This window comes from Phodopus roborovskii, unplaced genomic scaffold, assembly GCF_943737965.1.
Source record: "Phodopus roborovskii unplaced genomic scaffold, PHOROB, whole genome shotgun sequence".
In the NCBI taxonomy this organism is placed as follows: Eukaryota; Metazoa; Chordata; class Mammalia; order Rodentia; family Cricetidae; genus Phodopus; species Phodopus roborovskii.
In genome coordinates, this window is record NW_026126563.1 from 913,089 (window position 1) to 936,665 (window position 23,577).

Sequence of the window (23,577 nt, forward strand, 5' to 3'; positions counted from 1 at the left end):
TTTATCAAAAACACATACACAAATAGACAAACATGTGCACAATGGGTTATCAGTTCTGTGTGCTTAAAAAAAAAAATACAGACAATATATATCCATAACAGGGAGCTCATCCAGATACCAGACTACATTTTCAAATATCACTCTCAGGATTGGGAATATAGCTTGGTTGGTAGGGTGTTTGGCTAGCATGCAAAAGGCCCTAGTACCACATAAAGTAGAAATGGTAGATAGTACATGCCTATAATCCCAGCATAAGATAGGTGAAGACAAGATCAGAAGGCCATCCTCACTACATAAAAGAATCTGAGTTCAGCCTGTGTTAGAGACCCTGCCTCAAAAAAAAAAAAAAAAAAAAAAAAAAAGGAAAAGCCCAGATGACTATATGCATACATTGTATACATAACCACTCCTTTTTAAAAAAGTTTTAATGTGTATGGTTGTTTTGCCTTCATATATGTCTGTACACCACAAGAATATCTGATGCTTACAGAGGCCAAAGGAAGACAGATTCCTTGCAACAGAAGTTACACATGGTTGTGAGCTGTCATATATGTACTGGGATTCTAATTTGGGTCCTATGGAAAAGCAGCACCAATATATTCTAAAATTATTAGAAAGTAATCAGAGCCTTTGAGCAAACACCTGATTCTTACCTATGTGGGCACCAGTATGCAAGAGTTTCAGACACATCCATGAAGGCAAAACACATAAAATAAATAAATCTAGTGTGTGTGGTGGAGGTTATACATGTGCCAGAGCATTTGTGTGAAGGTCAGAGAACAACTTTACAGGCAGTTCTCTCTTCCCGCCTTTGTGGGACCATTTCACTAGCTTAGGAGATGCCCAAATGTGAAAAAGAATCAGACAATTTCTGCCTTCTAATTAAGAAGCACTTGCTGCCATACACACAGTTATTTAAGTAATAAAGTTTAGCCAATCTTTGATATCAACAATAGACTGGTTCTTAGACTCTCACAAATACTGAAGTCTGTAGATAGAGAACTCCCTTATATAAAATGGGTGGTTAAAGGCTCTCTAAGCCATAATGCCTGAATGTTATTGTATGTGGTTGTCATGCAATACTGTGTAAGAAGAATAATAAAAGAAAAATTCTACAATTGCCCAGTAACATTACTATTTCTTGGATATTTTTGACTCCTGGTTGCTTAAATTCACAAATATGAAATCCACAGACACAAATGAATACATTGAAATTCAAAACTAATTAATATAAAACAGTTGCTAGATTGATAAACACTTATACCCACCTGCCAGGTATAATCCTTTATAATTTCTGAAGGCATCGGAATTACAAGGAGATTCTGAAGAATAAATGCAGCCTGAAAATTAAAAACACAGAATGTCAATACTGCCATCTTGTTGTCATCTCTGAAATAACCAAGTGCTGTAATTAAATAACAGAAATGCAGCTGGTCAGTTGTACACACTGAGAGAGCCTCACAAGATGTCATATACCACACTTCTTATTAGCTGGGGACTGAAATAGGTGATGAGCAAACTATGAAACAGTTCATTAGAAAATGTACTTTTTATCATTACAAAGTTTCATGCAAAAATGATTATTATAAAACATCCTAGAACCATTTAAAAAATACAAATAACATCTTCCATATCCCTTTGGAAGGTTACACACAGATAACAAGCATCTGCTTCATCCCTCTTCAATTTCCTCCTCTCTCATACAACATCTTAAAGCACAAATGTCCAATGAAGTGAGTATACAAATATAAGAACTAAGTTTTGTTTAATGAAAAATTATGGTGTAATTCTACTAAGAGAATAACAAGAATAAAGGAAATTCTAAGAGCACAACCTCCACCCATCTTCACTGGAAGTCCATTTTAAAATTAATGAAGCAAAAAAAAAAAAAACCCATAAATGTAAGAATTACCATGTGAAATTATGACAGCAAATAATAAGAAAACTGGTTTTATGCGTCTACCACTGAAAATTGGTTAGTGGTGGGCCAGGAACTGCTGATTTCTTCAGAAATCTCTGAGAACTACTTGCTTGTCATTTTTAAAGCTATTGGTGTGTGACAAATGCAGTAATAAAAGGAAACCACCAATTGGAGTTGACAAGATGGCTCAATGGGTAGAGTCAGCTGTGGTTAGAACTGGTGACCAGGAGTCAGTCATCCCCAGAGCCCAAAAGACAGCAAGAGAACTGACCCTGCAGATTTGTCCTCTGTCTTTCACAGGGACACATGTACACAAATACATTACATAAATGAGCAAAGAACTTTAAAAACATTATTGTCTTCTCAAATATTACTGCCATATACTGAAAAATGTTATTTTGAAAATACTATTATTATTAAAGGTTTACAAACACTAAAGAGCTGTACATGTTGAGTAAAAACAATCATTTTCTGTGAATTACTTTTCAATGTGTGATATACAAGTTCACATTAAAATATATCAGGACTGACTCAGACCCCCCTGAACATGGGTCTCAGTTAGAAGGTCTGGTCAGTCTAAGGGACCTCAGACAGTGGAACCAGGATGTATCCCTGGTGCACAAAAGGACTTTGGGAGCACATCCCCCATGGAGGGATACTCCCTTAACCTAGAGGCAGGAGGGAGGGAGTAGACCCTACTCCAAATGATTTGACAGATTTTGTTGATCCCTCCTGAAAGGCATCACTCTCCCTGTGGAGTTGGGGGGGGGGGGGCAAATGAAATGAGAGGGTGGTTGGGGGGCATGAGAGGGAGGGAGAGAGGGAGGAGGGAGAGGGAACTGGGATCAATATGTAAAATAAAAAAAAATTAAATAAAACAAAAACAAAAATGCCTCATGGGTACTGCTTAACATTACAACTAAAAAAATAAAAACTAAAAAATAAATCAGCATAGCTCATCTGGTAAAGGAAGGCATTTGCTGCCAAGGCTGAATTCTGTTCCCAGAACCCACATGATGGAAGGAGAGGTCCAGCTCTGATAAGTCGTCCTCTGACCCCCACAGCAGAGCATGTGACTGCACAAGCATATCTGCAAACACATGCACACATATGCAAAATAAATAAATAAATATTTAATACAACAATTTAAATATTCTGCCTTAGTTTATCAGAATAAATGACTTCAATTTTGATTGTAAATTAATCTTCTCATTTAAACTTTTTGTAAGGAAAACAAATAATGGTTTTTGCTCAGTCCATCCCACTAAACAGCAAGTCAAAGTCAACTGAGGCTTATAGATACTACAATGGACTTCTGTGACACAAAGCAGGGCCAGGGCAGACATACCTCCCGGCGTACCATACTGCATTCCGACTGATCCAGAAGAATGTTCACCACGGTTCCCCAGAGCCCACCAGAAATATTCTGACAACTGTTTGCCAAGGCTACACAGCCAGCTTCAATGGTGGTCAGTGCTGATCCCAATCCCAGGGAGGTGAATCTCACCTGTCAGCAAAGACAGAGATACCAAATCCAAGGATACTCTTTCCTAGCTCAAGGCCATCCTTCTCATACAAAAGTGCTAGAACTGTGTGAATGTGACATTGGCTTTACATTTCTGCACACTAAATGACACCCAGAAAATGTGTCCTACATGTCTGTGAGTCTATGAATATAGCATTGGCTTTACATTCCTACATACTAAAGGACACATAGAAAGCATCTTATGTGTGTGTAAATACAGCATTGGCTTTACATACTACACACTAAAGACCCACAGAAAGAGTGTCCTACATGTGTGTGAACTGGCTTTATAGAAATCCTGCATAAGGGTTGGAAAAAAAATCAATAACCTGAAAAAAAAGTAAACTACCATCAATTGTCACTGAGGTTAAACTAAACAGGTATAAGTAGGCATTAAGGTAATTATAACTTACAGAGTTTTTTTAATAAAAAGCAGAGGGTACTTGGTCATATTTATTGAACATGATTTTCATTTATTCCTTATTCATAAAAATATTCTCATTACTTTGTTCTATTTTTCTCAAGTTATTAATATCTTTTGCAAATAAGTAGTTCTTAATACTTCATTTCAAAATTATGTAGCTGAGTTACATTTCGTTATAAGGCATGTAGTATCTTCTCAAAAATTGTTTTAAGAAAAAATATGTTAAAGAAGCTTAATTTGGGGGTTAGGGATTTAGCTCAGTGGTAGAGCGCTTGCCTAGCAAGCCCAAGGCCCTGGGTTCAGTCCTCAGCTCCGGAAAAAGTAATAAAAAGACCAAAAAAAAAAAAAAAAAAGTAACAACACAGAATGGTCATACAAAAAAAAAAAAAAAAAAAAAAAAGAAGAAGCTTAATTTGGTACAGTAATGCTGGCCATAACATAACTGCTATTTAAGTAATAGTTTGGTGCATTTCTGAATTTTGACCGAGAAATACATTTTCAGTGACACTGTCCCATGAAGAGTACAAGTCTTTAGAAGCCAGAATGGAGATAACACTGGGTCAGCAAAGACAATGCCAATGTGAATGACAGAAAATGGGAAAGTGAAATAGAATGACTAGAAAATTATGTGGCTTGGATTCCTTAGGCAATATGTGCTATCATTCTTCAAAGAGAATAAAGGTCCCAAATGTAATTCAGAGATCTGTAGGTCGGCCACTCCTAACTTAGGCTTGGAGTAAAGCTGTTTTCTTCTTAGTTTCTAAGGCTATGGCTGCCTTTCTAATTCCACTGGGCCATACCCAGTCCAGTCCCTCAGGGACAGTGGTGCTGCTGTCTTTAGCCACAGCAGCAATCTTGGAGCGAGGGGGACAGCCTAAAGAGGTCAGGCCACTCACTGACTACTGGAAACTAGGGCTGAGAATATTCCTCCAGCAGAGCCTGTAATACAGGGTCTAAGACAAAGCCTTGGGCCCTAAGTGCTAATGGAATTTGCTTCCCCAGCATATTCACTTGCTTTGCAACCTAATTTCTTCCCTTTTTCTCCCTTCGAGATTAGAACTAGGACACAGGACTAGAAAGAACCCTGTGCCTATTCTCCCATCATATAGAATGCGTAATTTCTGTGTTTCATAGCCTCTTAGTTGAGAACGTATTCCTTCCTCAGTATGAAATACATGAATCCTCATCTATTCTTGATTTAGATAATATTCACACAAGACTTTGGAGTTCCGAGTTTAAAGCTGTTACTGCAGTGGGTTAAGATTGTTCTTGTTTTTGTTTTGGGGGTATTTTTTTTTTAATCTGTTTACAGAGATTACTGTACTTACTTGAAAAGAAAAGGATGTGGATTTTAATGGAAATGAGATGGAAAGCTCAGTTGAAAAATTATCCCCTAAAATCTCAGTGGAAGCTTTAACTTCCAATGTGACCTGTTTGGAAATAGGACTTCCTCAAGATAATTAAAATGAAATGACCAATTAACAATGAGGTCCTACCCCCAACCACACTGGAGACTTCCTGACACACACACCATGAAAAGCATGTGGACACTCTGCAAAGAGACAGGTATACGTCAATGAAAACAAGAGCCCCCTAGAGTGTGACTATGCTGGTACACAGACCATGAACTTTCAGCCAACAAAACTGTAAGGCAAGAAGTTCTCTTACTGTAATAACCCAGTCAACAGTGTTTTGTTATGGCAGCCTGAGGGAAAACAGAGGCGAAATAAAAAAATAAGCTGTACCAATTACAATAACCCACAATATTATATAAGTACATGCGTTTTGTTTCAGTTGCTTTTCAATCTAGACACAACAAAGCTGGTATTCCTCTACACTGACCTCGGGGTCTCGATCAACCCATAAAGGGATTAGCCAGGCCAACCCTTGCTGAGTCGGAGCATGTTCTTCACTGGAACTACCCAAAGGCAAAAACCAAAGTGGCATCCACTCCTAGAATGAAAACCAAGGACAACACTTCAAGTAAGTTTAGAAAATTTAAAATAACTCTCAATGTAAGTGTGTTTTGGGGCAAAATAAAGCAAATAAAAATCTTGGCTTCCTTTAAGACAATTTTTCAACAGAGGTTTTTCTCCCATGATTGAGCCTCCCCCCCCCCCAAAAAAAAAGTCATTTTCTAATTAATGATTTCAACCAAAATAAATTTTTGAATAAATTTAGAAACATAACTTCCAGGAAATGTTGTAACCCAAAATAATTACTGTCTTAAAGATTTTACTTTTGTTTGTTTTGTGTGTGGGTATATGTGTGCAGTTGCCTACAGTGGTTAGACAAGAATCTTGTATCCCCCCTAAGCTGGAGTTATAAGTGGTTGTGAGTCACTCATAGTGGGTGCTGAGACTCAAACTCAGGTCCTCTGATAGGGCAGCAAGCACTCCTCACCACTGGGTCAGCTCCAGCACCCCCAAGTAAATAATTCTAGTTGTCTTTCTAACAAGTCAAAAACATTATTTTCATGTACTAGACAGAGCACATTACTTTTCAAGCAACAGTTCAGATAACTGCAGCTTGTGTTTTTCTTACCGAGCTTGGTGCTTGGGCCATCATCTCATGGGATAAATGAAGTAAGCAAAGGACTGTGCTCTTCGTAACCCCTTTGCCCATGAAGGACATAGCATTTCCTCCACGTTCCACATAAAATGAAGTAATGACCTAGAAAGCAAACATAAGAAATTTTATGATGGCTTTCCTCTTACGGGTATAAAGCAGTAAGTATCTTTCTCCTAATTTAATCAAATATCAGCCAAATAAATAATTCATTTAACAGTGACTACAGTGGCAAATTTTACCATAGTTTAAAAAAATGTTTTAAATATTTTCAATTTTGTGATTTGTTTCAAGAATATTTATTTAGAACATCTTCCTAGAACATCTTTTAGATTTACAATATAAACATATTTTAAGTGCTGCAGCATTTTCAATCAAAAATTTTTAAATGCATAGTTGAAACGTATATGCAAAATTACTAGCTTTCTAAAGCTCATTGACCACCAGGGTTATGCTAAACTTTGTTAAATGAAAATAGAAATTGTCTTTACTTCTGAATGATCTTAGATTTCTATTGCTCATTTGAGAATGTGCTTATTATTTCATGAACTGGTCCTCATTTTGTTTCTTTCCCAGATATCAGAGAGCTCTGACACTTCTCCAACAGGAATGACACAGTATTTCTCTTTGAAGAGACACTGCTCACTAAGCAACTGCATCAGAAAGTCCTGATGCCTGACTTAGAGAACTCTCTCAACTATGTGCACTTGTTCTGGAGCCTTTCTGTATGGATCACACATTGGCCCCCAATCACTGAGAAGTGACTGCCAAACATAACTCTTTATAGATTATCAACTTAAAATGTGAAAGTTCAGTCACACACACAAAAAAAAATATTTCTAGTTCATAATTACATTTTTTTTTTAAAGGATGCTGTGTTTAGGCCCTATATATTTGAAGGAAAATTATGCTGTAAATTTTGGCACCACCACAACTGCAAGTGCCGGTTAAGGCTCACTGCTCTGTTCATGGTAAATCTCCAAATGGACCATTTCACCTCATCTGAGGTTCTCTTCCAGAGTTTGGGGTTTCACTTGTTTGTTTTTTTATTTCTTCAACTCATGCAGCAAAGGAAATCACATGTATAACACACATTACAAATGTGTTACATGTATGTACAAAAGTCAAATATCAGATCTGCTCTATAGAAACAGTAAAACTTGATATTGGAAGTATGGCTTTTTCAAGAAGGAACTGGCTTCAGTTATAGAGGAACCATTAATCAAATCAGCAGAACCAACAGTGAGTCTTGGCACGTCTAGTCATAAAAGCTTTACTTTCTCCTTAATAATATGAGTTTAGACAGTCTAAGCAGAAAAATTCTAGAATAAATATAACTCAGCTATAATTTCTAACAAAAGTGACTTTTTGACATTAACTTCCTATCAGTGAATATAAAGACATACATATTTTTCTCCTTATTGTCAATGAAACATTAAACCAATACCTGTTTATTCCAAATCAGTACTTATTAATCAAATTTTTCATAACTATGAAACATTAGAAAATAGGAAATATTTTTATCTATTCCTTGGTTAATAAACTTTATGTTTATTGTCTCAAGATAACTGAACTTAAAATAAAGTTATTGTCTTCAGACTGGGTTTGTTACTTAAAATTAAACACTTCATTCTTTAATATTATGAATAGCTAATTTTGATTTCTAGAATTGAAGGAAAGAGGTTACCAGAAATCTTTCTCACCTAATCTTAAAAACAAAAGTACATCTGACAGTTTCCAAATATAAACAGAACATTTAGCTTCTTTTCAAACTGTAATTCCTCACATATCCCTGATCTGGAAAAAAAAAATTATAAAATTTGTTTTAAAGAGATGCATGGTGGGCTGAATAGGTCTCTCGGGACTCAACTTGTAACACCTGCATCGGGCAGCTCCTGTAACCCCAGCTACAGGGGATCTGTCACTCTCTTTGGCCTCCTACGCATTTGTATGCACACGCTCGCACGCATGCAAACACACGCACGCACACGCGCACGTGCACACACAAACACACACACAATTTAAAATAAATAAAAGTGGATATGTAACATAAAAATTACGTATGCTTTTTTACTATAAATCACATTATAATTAATACTGTAAATTAGGTACCTGCAGGTTAAATCCACAAATGATGCTTTGAAAAAAGTTATTATGACCAATTCTTTAGCTAATATAATTTGTATAAAAATAATCTTATATTTCTGATCACAAACACCTTATAGCATGGTGCAATTAATGAGAAAGCTTACAGAACATCTTTTTTGATGTATGTAATTGAGAAAAACTGTATTTTATTAAGGAGGATGCAGTAAAACTTATACTGAATTTTATAGTACTACTTTTTTATAGCACTTTGCAGTCTTTAGGGAGAAAAACAAAAACTGTAGATAACAATCATTGTGTTAGGCATCCAGACAGCCACTGAGAACTGGAAATGGCCTAAAGACAATTCTCATAAGCCAACAGTGAAACATGTAAAACAAAGAAATACAGCGTATTTGAAAGACAATGCACTGAATAAGAGTGGCACATGCAAGGTTTTATAAGTAAATGGTCATCTACAGACCAGCAAACAATATTCACCACACAGTCATGAGAAGGAAAAGGGTTTAAAGAAAGGAAGGAAGTTAAACCTTAAATTCTATGTACAGAAAAGTCCATAAAAGATATAAAAGATGGAAACTGCCAAAAAAAATTTTGCTGAAAAGCTTTTTTGAGTGAGTAGCCAAATAACAGAAAATTCAAAAAAAAAAAAAAAAAAGATAGAAATAACACTCAAAATGTAAGATTACCAAAATTCTTAACATGGATATGGGTTTTTAACACATCAGTTTTTAAAAAAAAAAAAAAAAAAAAAAAGGAGGCCAAAAAGTTGGCTGGGTAGAGAGGAAGGGGAAAGAAGTCTGAGGACTGGACAGACAGGATCAAAATACATTGTATGAAATCCTAATAAATAAAAAGTTTGAAATCATGAAAATAAAATAAAATATATCTAGCTATTAAAAAAAATTAAGCCTAGGACTCTGTGAGTTTGAGGCCAGCCTGCTCTACAGAGCGAGCGCCAGGATAGGCTCTAAAGCTATACAAAGAAACCCTGTCTTGAAAAACAAAAAAAAAAAAACAAAACAAAAAAAAACAAAAAAAAACAAAAAACAAAAAAATTAAGCCTAGAAGTTCACAGCCAGCTTCTAATGGTGAAAATGCATGAGAATCAACCTCAACCTGACAATTTCCCTGAAGACTCCTAGGCTTTTAAATCCCAGATTAATCTCAGAAAATTCTGCTGAGACCTCCATCAGCTGGGCATGTGCATCCATGCAAGGCTGCCAGTACTCACAGCAAAGCTGTCCTCTGAAAACTTTGCACAACCATATCTCAGTTAAATTAATTACACCACACTAGAATACTTTAAGGCAAGTGATGATTATGGAATATAAGGCCATGCTTCTAATCTGAGACCAAACTGCTTAAACAAGCTTGGGGAGAGGAACAGAAATCACAGTGGCAAATCGTATACTTTGTTTAAGTGTATTCTTCTGTATACATAAAAATCAATAGGGGCAAGCACTACAGAGAGGATCAAAGATGATGGTTTATTCCTTTATAAAAGTAACAAACATTACCACAAGTGAGATAATGTAAGAAAAGCAGAGACAGGAAAATTTATGTCTGGTTGGCAGGAACTATAGATGCAGTAGACATTTAAGAGATAAATAATTTTTAGATAGTGATATTGAAAACTTAGATAAAATTTTCAATTCTGGGAAAATATAACATACTAAGACAAACACAAAAATAGTCTAATTATATAATTATAGATTAACTAAAAATTCAACTCATAACATAATCTTCCCAAATACAATATTCCAGGCCTGAAAGATATGACAAACAAAATCTATCAATTAGTGAAGATTTAAAGGCATTTGTTTAGAAACTGGAAACAAGGTTAATGAGTACAGAGTCAATAAATAAAAATTAAATTTTCAGAAACCAACATGAATGAGAAATTTTTTAAGAATACATATAACAGCCTCATTTTTACCAAAAGGCAATGTTCACAGCGACACATAAATCAAAACACTAAATGTAATTCATTCTTGTAGTAAGTAGATTACTATAAAAAATTAAACTCCACCTACAAGCAATGAAATGAATAAATTTCCTAAGGATATTGTTGAAAGAAACCAATCCAAACATATGATTCCATTTGCACATTTAAAAAAAAATCAGAAAATATTTTATATATAGGCAGGAGATAAGCAGTAAAACTATCAAGAAGGAAAGGAAAGGAAAGGAAAGGAAAGGAAAGGAAAGGAAAGGAAAGGAAAGGAAAGGAAAGGAAAGGAAAGGAAAGGGGTACCAAGCAATCAAAATCCTTTGGAGAAGGTTTCCAAAGGAACATGTTTGATGTTGCCAGAGTTGTCATCCAGGTTCTATTTGGAGATCCGGGGGCAATCATGTGGGTTTTAATTATATAATAATTAAATTGTGCATTTTCTGGATTATATTGCACAATTTACAAGTTTAAGCAGGGCTGGTGAGATGGCTCAGCAGGTAAGGGTAATCACCAAACTTGGTGAACCAAGTTTAATATTAGGACTCACATGGTATAAGGAGAGAAAGGGCTGCTGTAAGTTCTCCTATCATCATCGCACCTGTTCTGTGACATGATGAAGCCCAACCAATCCTGTCCCAATGCCAAGAGAAGTGAAAATAACCTGCTAGCAGACTAAATGAAATAAGTGATAAAATTAAATCACTTCCATAAAGAGACAGGATAAGCCTCAGATTTTCTTCAAAATAAAAGTATGCAGAAATGACATCACATGTTTGCTTAAAAAACGAAAACATTTTACCATTACAAGTTAGACATATATGGTACTATACGCTACCTTACATATAAACTGTCTTTGGTCCTGGCATGGAAATTTAAAAAAAATCAATAAACAGTATCTAGGTGTTAAGTTGTCATTCTAACTTACCTCCAGGAGACCAGACAAGTACTTCCCACAAATCTCAATTGGCTTTGAGAGAGGAGAGTGTGCACTCCACCCGGGGAATGCAGTGAGGTGAGCCATCCCTCCTAAGGTCCGCTCTAAGGCAGGCAAGCCATAGAAATGAGGAGCATCTGTGACTTTGAGGCACTGCAGCAGCTTCAGGGACAGCTGTGTTTGAAAGACGTAAAAAAGTTCCAAGCATTTCCTATTGGTAGAAAAAGAGGAAAACACACATAAGGGCTCGGGGGCTATCTTAGCTGCTGGGGAGGTTTCTCGTGATACACTACACTAGAAGTGTAGACTTCCAAGTATGCATAGTTTCAAAGCAAAAAACAAATCAAACAAAAAACCCACTGTAAAAACAGATGTGTGGGCCAGCAGAATAAAAGTTATAGGAAAAAAGCCCACAGAGCTATACCAACTTACCCTTGACAACAGAACCAAAACTAATGGGAAGGACAGGGCTCTTTAATAAGTGCTGAGAACACTAGAACATTATAGGAATGAAACTAGGTTCAGCTTTCTCACTTCATACAACAAACTCTATTAAAAATGGATCGAGTAGCTTAATGGTAGATAGAGTTGAAACTTTGAACCTGCTAGAGAAAAACACAGGAGAAGCATTTCAACTGTAAAAACTAGAGTGAAATGTAATCTCAAAGTAGATCATCTGCTCAATAAATAAGAGCAAAAAATTTATAAATGGGATTGATTCAAATTAAGACACTTCTGCACAGAAAAATCAATGTAATATGAAGAGACAGCATACAGAATGGAAGAAAGCTTTCCAAACCTTCATCCAGCAGAGGACAATTTCTAGACTATATAAAGAAGTGAAGAAAAACTAAAAAATTAAGCCAAAAGATAAAGCAATAAATGGGCAATAAAATGAACATAACTTTCAATGAAGTATAGAGGGTCAATTAAAACATGAAAAAATATTCAAGATTCTTAGTAATCATAGAAATTTAAATCAAAATACATTGAGATTACAACTTATCACTGTCAGAATGGCTACCTTGAAGAAAGGCAGTCAGTTTTTCTTAATGGTGTGATAACCTGGTAAGTCATTCACACCCCAGGGAGGCATTGGGAAGTGGAGGAGGGTGGGGAGTATCATCAAAATACACTATATGAAATTTTCAAAGACTTAATGAATTTTCATTTTCATGATTGCTAAAAATGCTGAACTGTCAGTACCCATAAAGATGGCTCCACTCCATCTTGGCACAAGGACAGAGAGTTCAAAACTGTCCTCAGCAAGTCATAAGACTGAAAGGTCAAAGGTGTGGCTACAGTAGGGTCTTTGGCTATCTTATTCTAAATAACAACAGACCTGAATCTGAGGTGTGGCTACTCCTGACCCTCAAGGCTAGGGAACGAGAAGTTGAGGTGTGGTTACTGAACCCTCAGAATAAGCAAGGGAGAAAAGTCTGTTTGTTCTGTATACATGATACTGGGTTCCCTTTTTTTGGTTAAGTTTTATAAAAGTGGTGAAAAATACACTCGTGGCATTTCAGCATTGACTGATCTGCCCTCCTGACTTTTATTCTGTGTCTCTGTCTTTTCTTTATTGTCTATAGCTATCCTTTCCCTCACACACACTCCCCCACTCAAGATGAACTTCTTTCCCTCATCCACACACCCCCACTCAGTTACAAACTTGGGGCCACTCAGCTTGTTCCTATTGCAGCCCCACAAATATAGCTTTAACAATGAACATTTTCAACTGTTTCTTCTATTGAAAATTCTCTTTAGTTCCATGCCTCATTTTTAAATGGGGTTATTTCCTTGATGCCTAGTTTTATGAATTCTTTATATTCTACATATTAACCTTTGACAGAGGCGCAGGTAAAGAATATTTTTCCAAATTCTGTAGGCTACCCTTTACCCAAATCATGATGTCCTTTGCTGTACAGAACCTTTTTAATTTCATGAGATCCCATTTACTAATTGCTGTCCTAAATGCCTACACTATCAAAATCTCATTCAAAAAGTCCTTTCTTTTGACAATTAGCATGTTTCCTATTTTCTCTTCTATTAGATACAGTGTATTGGGTCTATGTTGAGAAACTTGATCCATTTTGAGTTAGTTTTGTATAGAGTAAGAAATGAAGACCCAATTTCAATCTTCCTTAGAACACACCAAATCCCACCACAGTAAAAGAAACTAGTATTTCTCTTCTCCTAGAAATGTTAATCTTCTCATTCTTTTCCATCTTGGAGACACATAGAAAAAAAAAAAAATCACTGCTATTTGGGAAGGTGAGGAAGAGGGAGTTTCAGACCAGCGTAGATAACACATATATCAAAATCAATGAAGACATTTCTGACTTATCCTTTCCTGAGAGTACATCATAGATCATTAAGACTCCTCTTTCTAAAGCTTTCAGACTCATACCATGTAGGGAGGAATACTTCCCAGAAAGGCTAAGAATACTGTAACACACTTGCCCTGCTGGGTTTTCTACCTAATCATTAACAATCATAAATATCAAATCTCCAGAAAACCCAAAGGACTAGGTTTAGAGAGCTTGTGAATAGCTGAATATGGAACGGTTCCTGAAGTCGGGGGACCCAAAGAAGGCAAGTAAATCGCACCCATTCAGTATTCCTTGTGTATCCTTCCATCCATATGCTCTGTCATAACCTTTTAATAAACCAGCAAATGTAAGTAATCATGTCCACAAATACTGTAAGCCACTCATGTTAACTAATCAACCCCTAGAGTGGACTGTCAGTACTCTAGGTAACAACTGGTCTGCCATAACACAGGCAGAAAGACTTGGACCTACCAAAGAGCATCAGAAGGTGAGAATGAGAAGGACATGCTTGAGACCACATGCAATTTCCAAGTACACTGTGTCACATTAAATCCAGTTAGACAAACCCAAGTGTTATTGCTGGTAAAGAATTATTTGTCCCCTGATGGGGAGAAAAGCAACTTTTAAGACTCAAAAGTCCTCTATGCTGACCATAGTGTGAGAACGGAGGAAAATCATTTTATTTTTCCTCCAACACATATATACATACATGTCTAGTATATTAAAAAAAAAACATTAAAACCAGGCTCTACCAGAAACACAAACACATTGAGTCTATCTGATGAATAGTCTTTACTTCTTAACTTAAAGAACTAAAAAAGAAGTCAAGAAAGAAAGAACTAAGAAGTCTTGGAAATCAAAGAAAAGTATACTTTCTATTAATGAACCCAAATGGCAAACAACACAAATGGTACCTGTCCGTGACTGTCATGAAAACCAGCAACAAGGAATTGAGAAGAGCGATCAGTTCTTTCTGGAGCTGCTGTCTGACTGCAGTACGGATGTGATCTGTTTCTCCTCGTGCTTGTGATTCTGTCAGAACCAGCAGGTCTAACAGTGGGTTTGGATTCTAAAAACATAAACATTTTTAAAACATACTTTTTCTCTGATTGATATATGTTGCTTCCTTTAAGTTTCTTGCTGCTGTGTTATTATCTAACTAGAAAAATTCACAGGCCTAGGCTTTAACTGCATTTATAAAGACATTCTAAATTCAACATGGTCTTAATGTATTATGTCAATAAGAAAAAAGTGCATCCATTACAAAGAACTGAGGGGAACAAATGAGAACATCACTCTCTTGTCCTGATGCCTGTGAATCTGGGTGTGAAACTTTTAGCTACTACTCCAGCACCATGATCTCTGCCCAAATGCTACCATGCTCCCTGCCATGCTGATAATAGACAAAACCTCAGAAACTTTAAGCAAGCCCCAATTAAATGTTTTCTTTTAAGTTGCCACGGTAATGATATCTCTTCACAGCAATAGAACACTAAGACTTTTTTTTGATATTTTGATATTTCTCTTTACATACTACAACCTAAAAGTAATACGCCACTGCTGAAAATACCAAATACGAATGCCATAGAACATGGAGAAACAGAGCTGGTCAGTTCAACTAGAAGCTTCACCCCTACTGACTAACATTCACAGTGCTGGAAGGTGCTACAAGAAAACTAATCATCAGCCTCATCCAACTTTAAAGCCTCCAAGATAATGGTACCTGCCTATACCCATTGGTACAATAGTGGCACAAATGTTATAGAGTAACTAACCACTTTATTTATCTATTTTTTTAAAAATGGATTAAAGCCTTGCTTTGTGAAATGGAATCCACACATGACACTAGGCCCTATAGGAAAACCTACTACTATTATCTTACTAAATGCACAAAGCAATATAATGACACCTACTAACATACCGCTATACCCACAGATCACAGTATTTCTCAGGCCTCTTCTTGCAGTAGATGGTAATGAACATACAGACCCACAAATGGGTAATGCACAGAAAATTAAGAGACTCCGAACCACACAACTCTAAATGGGATGTTGTATCAAGACACAGGAATCAGTGTAGAAGAAAAGACAAAAAGTTGTAAAAGCCAGAAGTGGTGGGAGCTAGAGGGAACAGTGCTTTGTAGACAACAGGATTGATGCGCATATGACCCCAAAAGGACTGTAACAGCATGCAAAAGACCTGTACAAGTTCAAGACAGGCAAAAATCCCAGCTGCAAGAAGTAGGCACACCGTCCCACCCTTATCCAGAAGCTATTTGCAACTGTTAGCTGCTGGGACAAGGGAAATTAGTTAGTTAGTTAGTTAGTTAGTTAGTTAGTTAGTTAGTTAGTTAGTTAGTTAGTTAGTTTGCTTGTTTTTCCCAATGGAAAGACACTGGGTGTATCAGCCACACTTCAGGGGAATCCCCATGCTCAGGAATGGTGGCCATCATAAATAGATTCCATGTGACATTTTTGGTTTCTTGGATATGGGGGGGGGTGCAAGCGCACACCACGTGCTAGCATCTTTTGCTTCTTATTTTGTTGTTGTTTATTTGGGTTTTTAGTGTCTTTTTAAAGAAAAAAGAATACAAAGTTGGGTGGGTAGGAAGGCAGGGGAAAATCTGGAAGTGGTAAGGGGAGGGAAAATATGATAAAAATATATTGTATGAAATTCCCAAAAGTACATAAAAAACTTTTTAAAATTCAGTAGCATTAAAAAAAATTAAAATATAGCAAAAAAATTCACAAACAGAACTGGATTTATTAAACACCAAGATGCAAAGACGCTCACTCTATGGAATGTCCATTAAAAACAACGGACAAAAGCAAAACAGTCAATCATATCAGAAAGGCCACACTGCAATGTGTATTCACCACAAAGTAAGAATTGTTTCACTAAGCATATGTTATTTAAAAAAAAAAAAATTATCCTTTCCAATATAAGTGGCTTTTCCAAGTAAGTTCCTTCCCAAACCAAAAATTCAAATTCTTTGAACATACTTACATGCCTAAGAAGTAACTCTAGAATCCAGTGTAAAAGTCCTATTGATGGATTTTTTCTTTGTTCCTTTATTAACTTATTCAAAAAATGTATGATATCGATTAGCAGTTTCTCATCTTCAGTGCAAGCAGGAAGTACTTGTAAAAACCTGTATTTTAGAAAATGACAGTAATCATGATTTCTAGCTCTTCAAAATGCACACATCATCACTGTTTATCAAATGTATTCAGTCAACACAAGCACATATTTCCTAAGATAATTATCTAGAGTACTGGGAAATGAACAGATAGAAGAAAGCCATTTGTCTTCCAAAACCCCAGTCATGGTAGAGAAAACATGTGACGAACTTAGTGATGAAAGAAAATGAAGTAAAAAGTAGTCACTAAGAGAAAAATGCAAACTCAACTGGGGCTGAGGCTCAGGGGTAAAATACTTGCCTCCCATTTATGACTCTAGGTTTACCCAGTACTGCCAAAACTAAGATAGAAACTTCAGGAAAAGTGCCAAAGGGGATGCCAGGGAGGAAAACACTCCCTCTACTTGTGCATTTTCAAACTGGCAGTGTCAGGCTTCACTGATAAGAACTACTATTTCAAACCTAAGTCGGACCAAATGTGAGAATCAGTGTGGCAGAGTGAAGAAGGAAACACACGCATGCACTCACACAAACACACTTGCAAAGAAGTTACTAGATTTTTGCAATATGTTCATAGGAGGCTTAGGAAGACTCATTTTAAGTTCAGAATAACAAAAGCCAAGCCAGCTTTCTCAGATTCTTAAGCAAACACTGGTGTAAGATAGCAAGATGGTTGATAAACAAGAAAACTTCTGTAGATTAAAAAAAAAGGGGGGTAAAGCTTGGAAAATCATTTTTTAAAAAGGCAATCAGGAAGAGAAATGAGATTTAGCAATACTGGTAATAGCTTATTTTAAAATACCCAAAGGAGCTTTATCAATATGTTGATGGAGTAACACTATCTGCTGCCTTCACCATGAGTTATACCACAGCAGGGGACATATTTGTTTTGCTTACTATTAAATTTCCTAGAAGGGCCTAGCACTTAGTAGGTAAACAAATGTTTGCTAAATCACTAGGGGGTGAAAAGACAATATTCTTTTTTCTTTATCTACTCCATCCCACATTACTACTTCCCTTTTAAAAGTCATCATATCATGGTGACAGAGGAAACATGAACAAACATGTTTCATCTGAGAGCAAATGAGAAGAAAAATTAGAGAAGAAATTATATTTAAATGACTGCAGAGATGTCATATGCAAATTCAGTTACGATTAATTCTAAATTTAAAGAACATATTAGTAGATATAATTATAAAGAAATACTTCAAAACAAGAAGTTAGAGTCAAAGTCCAAAGGTCCTCACACTGGAGGTGAATGCCTGTTAGCAGAAGGGGACTCCATGGGATCATCTCTGTGGGCTCTGGCACTCCCCGGTCTGCATTAATTAGGCCCCTAACACCACAATCTGCAATTACTCAAGTCCTTTCTGTAGCAAAGCATTGTATTTGCATATAACCTATGCAAATTCTCCCACAAGCATGAAATTACCTCCACATTACTTTGGCTACCCAATACAATATAAATATCATGCACACTGTTGTTATACACTGTATTGTTTAGGGAAACAGCAACATGGAAAAACATCCTTTCATCACAGATACTTACTTCTTTTGGGGGGGACTGTTTATTTATAGGTAGTGTATGTACCGTGTGAGCAGGTGCCCAGTAAGACTGAGCCACCCAGTGTGGGCACTGGAAAATGAGCACTGGTCCTTTGCAAGAGCATCAGTTCTCTTAACCATTAAGCCATCTGACCAGCCAATCATTTTTTAGTATTTCAATCCACAGTTAGTTGAATGTAAGGATATAGTAGATTCACAGCTATGGAATATACACACACTGTACAGTCCGTGAAATGTGACACTCACTTATAGTCACTGGTACTGCACAAGTTGAACTAGCCTGGAGGCTTCTATTGGTACATTAGAAAGCCTCTGCTTCAGTGTGGTATAGCATGCAATTACAGTGAAAATGTGCAAAATAAAAGCTTATGTCTATAATGAGGTCAAGATACATTAATGGCTTTTGCCATTTAATGTTTTGACAAATAGAATATATCAAATATATTGAAACTGCAAAGTTTGTACATGCTTTAGTTGGCATATGTAAAAGGAGAAGTTTGATAAAACAGACTACTAATGTGCTGTGTTTACCCTAGTATAATAACCCCACTGTGGCCTATTTCAAGCTACAGTGTACTAGGGGGCTGTGAAATGTTGTACCAGCAGCACATGATACAACAATGCTTCCATAAAAGATCTATCACAAATAACCATAAGAGCACAGACAACAGTAAAAGGTAAAGCAATTAAAAAGTGACATTTTTGATCCAGCTGTGAGAAAAAAAAAATGATATTTTTCATGTCTGCTGCTTTTACTTTTCATATAATTTAATTCATATGTTAATATAATAATACATGAAATTATACTTCATATAATTATTTTTTCAAATACCTAATTTGAAAATACCATAAATCAAGCCACTAACTCTTCAACAAAGCTATTTCACTAGCTGATTTGGCACACCACTGGAGAGGCTTATTATTATTACAACTCTTAATGAACTAGAGGAGTTCAAATTTACAAACTCATATGACCTATCATTTTGAAAATTATACACTGTGTTTATTCAGAAAGTTACACATTTACACTACTCATGTGCACAATAAAATGAAAAACTGCAAAGAGGGCGTCTCAGTCCTGTTTCAAATGTAGCCATGTGCTCTCAGTTCAACATTTGAAATTTGTAAGCTAGAATCTTTCCAACAACTATCAAAAGGCAGCCATATAAGCATTAACTTTATGAAATTTAATCAGGAAGAAAAATGAAACCACTTATTTGAGAAAAAAATGTAAGTAACACAAAACAGCCAGTAGTAGATATAACAAACCTATTTATCAGTCTACTAATGTCTCAATTCATTTAAAATATGGACAGGAATAACAAACAGTATGGTTCATCCATGTGGTATCCTGATTATTTACTTCTGTGAGATAAAGTTTTCTAGGCTAGGTTGATAAATAAAACTCATCCCTTCAGGAATGTCAGAACTATGGTCAGTTTTTCTCTTCTGCTATTATTTGTCACAGATAACAAACTATTCTGGAGCTTTTCTTTCTATAAAAAGCATTTCCTGCATGATAACAACTATACAAATATATACTCTTCTCTTCAAAGGTTTGAAGATGATCCTAAACATAATTCAAATTAAGTTTTTCAAACTGGGAGCCTTAATCTTACACTAACCTGTTAAGAACAGTGTGCCAAGCCAAGGATTTTAAGGTAATCCCACATGGACCAATGTCATCCTTCAAAGACAGTTTGTCATTCAAAAGATAAAAACTCATCCTGGTGATAGCAGCCCTCACGTCCCTGTGGCCTCCAGCCTGAACAATGGAATTAAGGCAGTCTTGAAGCCCACTAGCTGTGTATGTGATCTTCAGTGTAAGGATATCTTCTGTGGACAGCTGCAGTGTACCTGAAAATCTAAGCATGAAAAAGAAGAAATTTAAAAAGGAACAATGTAAGTTCCGACTTATTTCTATCATAAGCCTCCCTCAGAAATTCTTTCTGTCTACATTTGCTTTTCCTTAAAGGTTACCTTATAGTTAAAAGAAAGCTAACATATAAATCCATCAATGTCGTAGTTTTATATTAACATTCTAACTATGGATACTGACTTTTTCGTCCTCATGATTGACACTCTAATATAGGATGTCTAGAAGTAGAATCAGTCTCAGGTACACTTATTGAGATTTACTCTAATGCCATAGCACCTTTAACTACAACTATATAGTTTCTAAGCATAGAATACAACCTTTTCTAGCTTTATATAATTTTAATAAGCACAGCTCTAAAACAAAGTGAAAATATAATCTAAATTAGAATCAGTTGATAATATTCAGTAACAAAAAGCTTTTAACCTACAGAAAAAGTGAAGCCTAGTTAATTCCATGTGATTATCTTAATATAACTACTTACTCTTGAATTTTAGCTGTAGAGGTCATCTCTTTCAATAGATTATCACTTCCATGATACCATGCCAGGTTCCAAGCTATTCTCAGCATATCTGACACGGGCTTCAAGGCCAAACACTCAGTGGATAATGGCAAAACTATTGAGTAAGGACTGACAGCATGGTGGCCAACCACATAAACTGGTAGATGATACCTAAAGAAAAGGAATTTAAATAATTACAAACTTTAATTTTTTAAATAGGGCTCAAATAAGAGCCAGCAGTGACAGCCAATTCTGTGATTCCCATATTTCCTAGACACATTAAAATTATCACATTTTATATAATATTTTTATTATTCTTTCACTCTCCTCCTTATTCCAAAATTCTTCATTACTCTTAGTTGATGAATGGCTATGTTCTACATTTTAGGATGATTGCAGACATAGCCAGTGCTCCTTGAAGTCAGGAACAATGACTACAGCAAATTAAGCATTAAAGTTGCTTGGCTAAAACATGCATGGTAACTTTCTCACCATTTCTCCATTTACACGGGTGCTGCTACGACACCTACTGTACAGACGGACAAAATCACGCTCTCAGGGGAGCTATACAATTGTCTCCAAATTTATCTTACATGAATTAAAAAGAAGTTTTAAATAAGTACTAGAAAAAAAAATCATTCAAGCTCATGCAAAACATATAAGTAAATTCAAGCGTCAGTCAGAAATACGAAAAATTCTGAACTTGGACAGTATGGCTAAATGAAGAACACTATAAAATATCACTTTATGAAATGACATAGACAAGTCCTTCCAAGAGGAATAAAATAAACCAAATGTAAGAATGTACTACATTGATAATCTTCAAAAGCCAGCAAAAACAGGCTATAGCTATAGAAATTAACACGGGATTACATCTTGGAGTAGTAACAAGTAACGAAGAAGAATGGAAGGGGTTTCTGGACTACAAGCAACACCTACATCTTCACCTTCACAGTACTTGCTTATTGAGGAAAAAGGTACAAGGGTTATACATAAATTTCATATGTATTATACAAAAAGAATGACTTGCATGTTTTCAAGTTCTAAATGAATACAAATCAAATTCAGCACATGATTGTGACAGTACCTTGCATTTTTAAAAAGTGAAAAATTACTTCTAAGGCTTATTTTCAAATGGTTGAAAACAGAGGTTATATGTGGAGAAAGTGATGGTGTGTGAACAATTGCTAACAATGCTAGCAATAATGACTCAGGGCTGAAGGGATCACAGGCACACACCGTAGTTCTTCCAGCTTTCCATTACGTTTGCAAGAGATTGAAATAAAAAGCTGATGACAGGGAGTTGCACTTATTGACCCTCCAAAGAACCACGCTGGAAACAATATGAAAGTACTACAAATCAAAAGACTGAATCACAAAATGAAAACTGTAAAAAAAAAAAAAAAAAAAAAAAAAATACAGACATCAATTCTCCTTCGTTAAACAACAGTTTATCATTCATGAAAATAAGACGAATCCCTTACCTTCTAAAGACTGAAACAGGCAAACTGAAGACTGATGGCACAGACGGTTTATTAGAAGGATCAACAGACCTATGGGGAAGCGGAGGGAGGAGGAGAAACAAAAAGAAAACTGAGCAGGCCAAAGTTCTGTGCAGCACAGGCATCCATCCGCGCACAGGGCACTTGAGAGTAAAACAGAGCCTAACTAACATTCAGTGTAGTCAAGTGTTTGCCACCACCTGAGGTGAGAGTAAATTAAATTTCGGTTTTGTAGTTTCATATCAAAAGGACTCATATAACACAGTGGATAAACTACCAAGTGAACTCTGTGGCCCCTCCCACTGGTGCTTTTTTTTCTGGCGTGGGGGGGGAAGAATTTTGGTTTTTTGGGACAGTTTTTCTCTGTGTAACAGCCCTAGCTGTCCTGGAATTTGCTTTGTACATCAGGTTAGATGTGAACACAGAAATCTGCCTGCCTCTGTTTCCTAAGTGTTGGGATTAAAGGCAAGAGCCACCACACCCAGATCCCTAATGCTTCTTAAGGTCATGTTAATCAAAGACTATCGTTCTAATGATTTTCTATTTTTTAAAATAGTATCTTTAAAGTACACAAAGCTGAAAACATCTACTAAAAACACATGCAAGACAGAAATCACTGTAATAATTTCTTAAATTTTATACACTTAGTTATACTCAAAAATATAATGTAGGGTGACTTTTTGAACCTATGGGTTTTTAAATAGCAATTATTCAAATCAAAAAGCATAACACATGTGTACAGCATGGAAAGACTTTAAGTCAAAGAAACTCAATATACTGCTGTAGGAGTGCATCAGACCTTAGATAGCTAAGGGTAAAAACGAACAAATAAAAATCCTTGTATCTCACCACATATCCATTCTTGACACCTCATCAAACAACAGAAGACAAAACAATGCCCCAACTTCAGTCACCACAGTACAGTCTTCATGAAATATCAAGGAAACTGGGGAATAAAAAGCAATGCGACTTCATAAATAATTTTCACGCCTAGAAATAATGAACTGCAGCTTTTAAAATGTCTTAACTTGAAAGAAAGAGAAATATATCATTAGCCTAGGAAAACTGACATCACTAAAAAGTGTTTTAATATTGTTCAAGCTATCAAATGCATGGGAATTGCCAGTAGATACATAAAACAGTTTCTCAATCTATATATATTTCTCAATGTTCATCTCTAACAAGTTCCCAGGAAATGCTGACCCTACTGGCCCAGGAGTCACATGTGCG

General features: G+C 36.0%; 1 protein-coding gene across 1 annotated transcript in view; it reads right to left on the reverse strand.

Moving 5' to 3' along the window:
* Rttn (rotatin) overlaps nt 1–23,577 on the reverse strand; it is a 117,614-nt gene that overhangs the window by 45,068 nt on the left and 48,969 nt on the right. The window contains exons 22-32 of the mRNA XM_051202025.1: nt 23,197–23,293; nt 22,330–22,398; nt 20,828–21,016; nt 20,093–20,332; nt 16,769–16,913; nt 14,677–14,831; nt 11,424–11,643; nt 6,415–6,543; nt 5,713–5,823; nt 3,270–3,428; nt 1,269–1,340 (exon numbers count right to left, since the gene is read on the reverse strand). Of these exons, the coding sequence (XP_051057982.1) occupies nt 1,269–1,340; nt 3,270–3,428; nt 5,713–5,823; nt 6,415–6,543; nt 11,424–11,643; nt 14,677–14,831; nt 16,769–16,913; nt 20,093–20,332; nt 20,828–21,016; nt 22,330–22,398; nt 23,197–23,293 (1,586 nt within the window). The remainder of the gene's footprint in view (nt 1–1,268; nt 1,341–3,269; nt 3,429–5,712; nt 5,824–6,414; nt 6,544–11,423; nt 11,644–14,676; nt 14,832–16,768; nt 16,914–20,092; nt 20,333–20,827; nt 21,017–22,329; nt 22,399–23,196; nt 23,294–23,577) is intronic.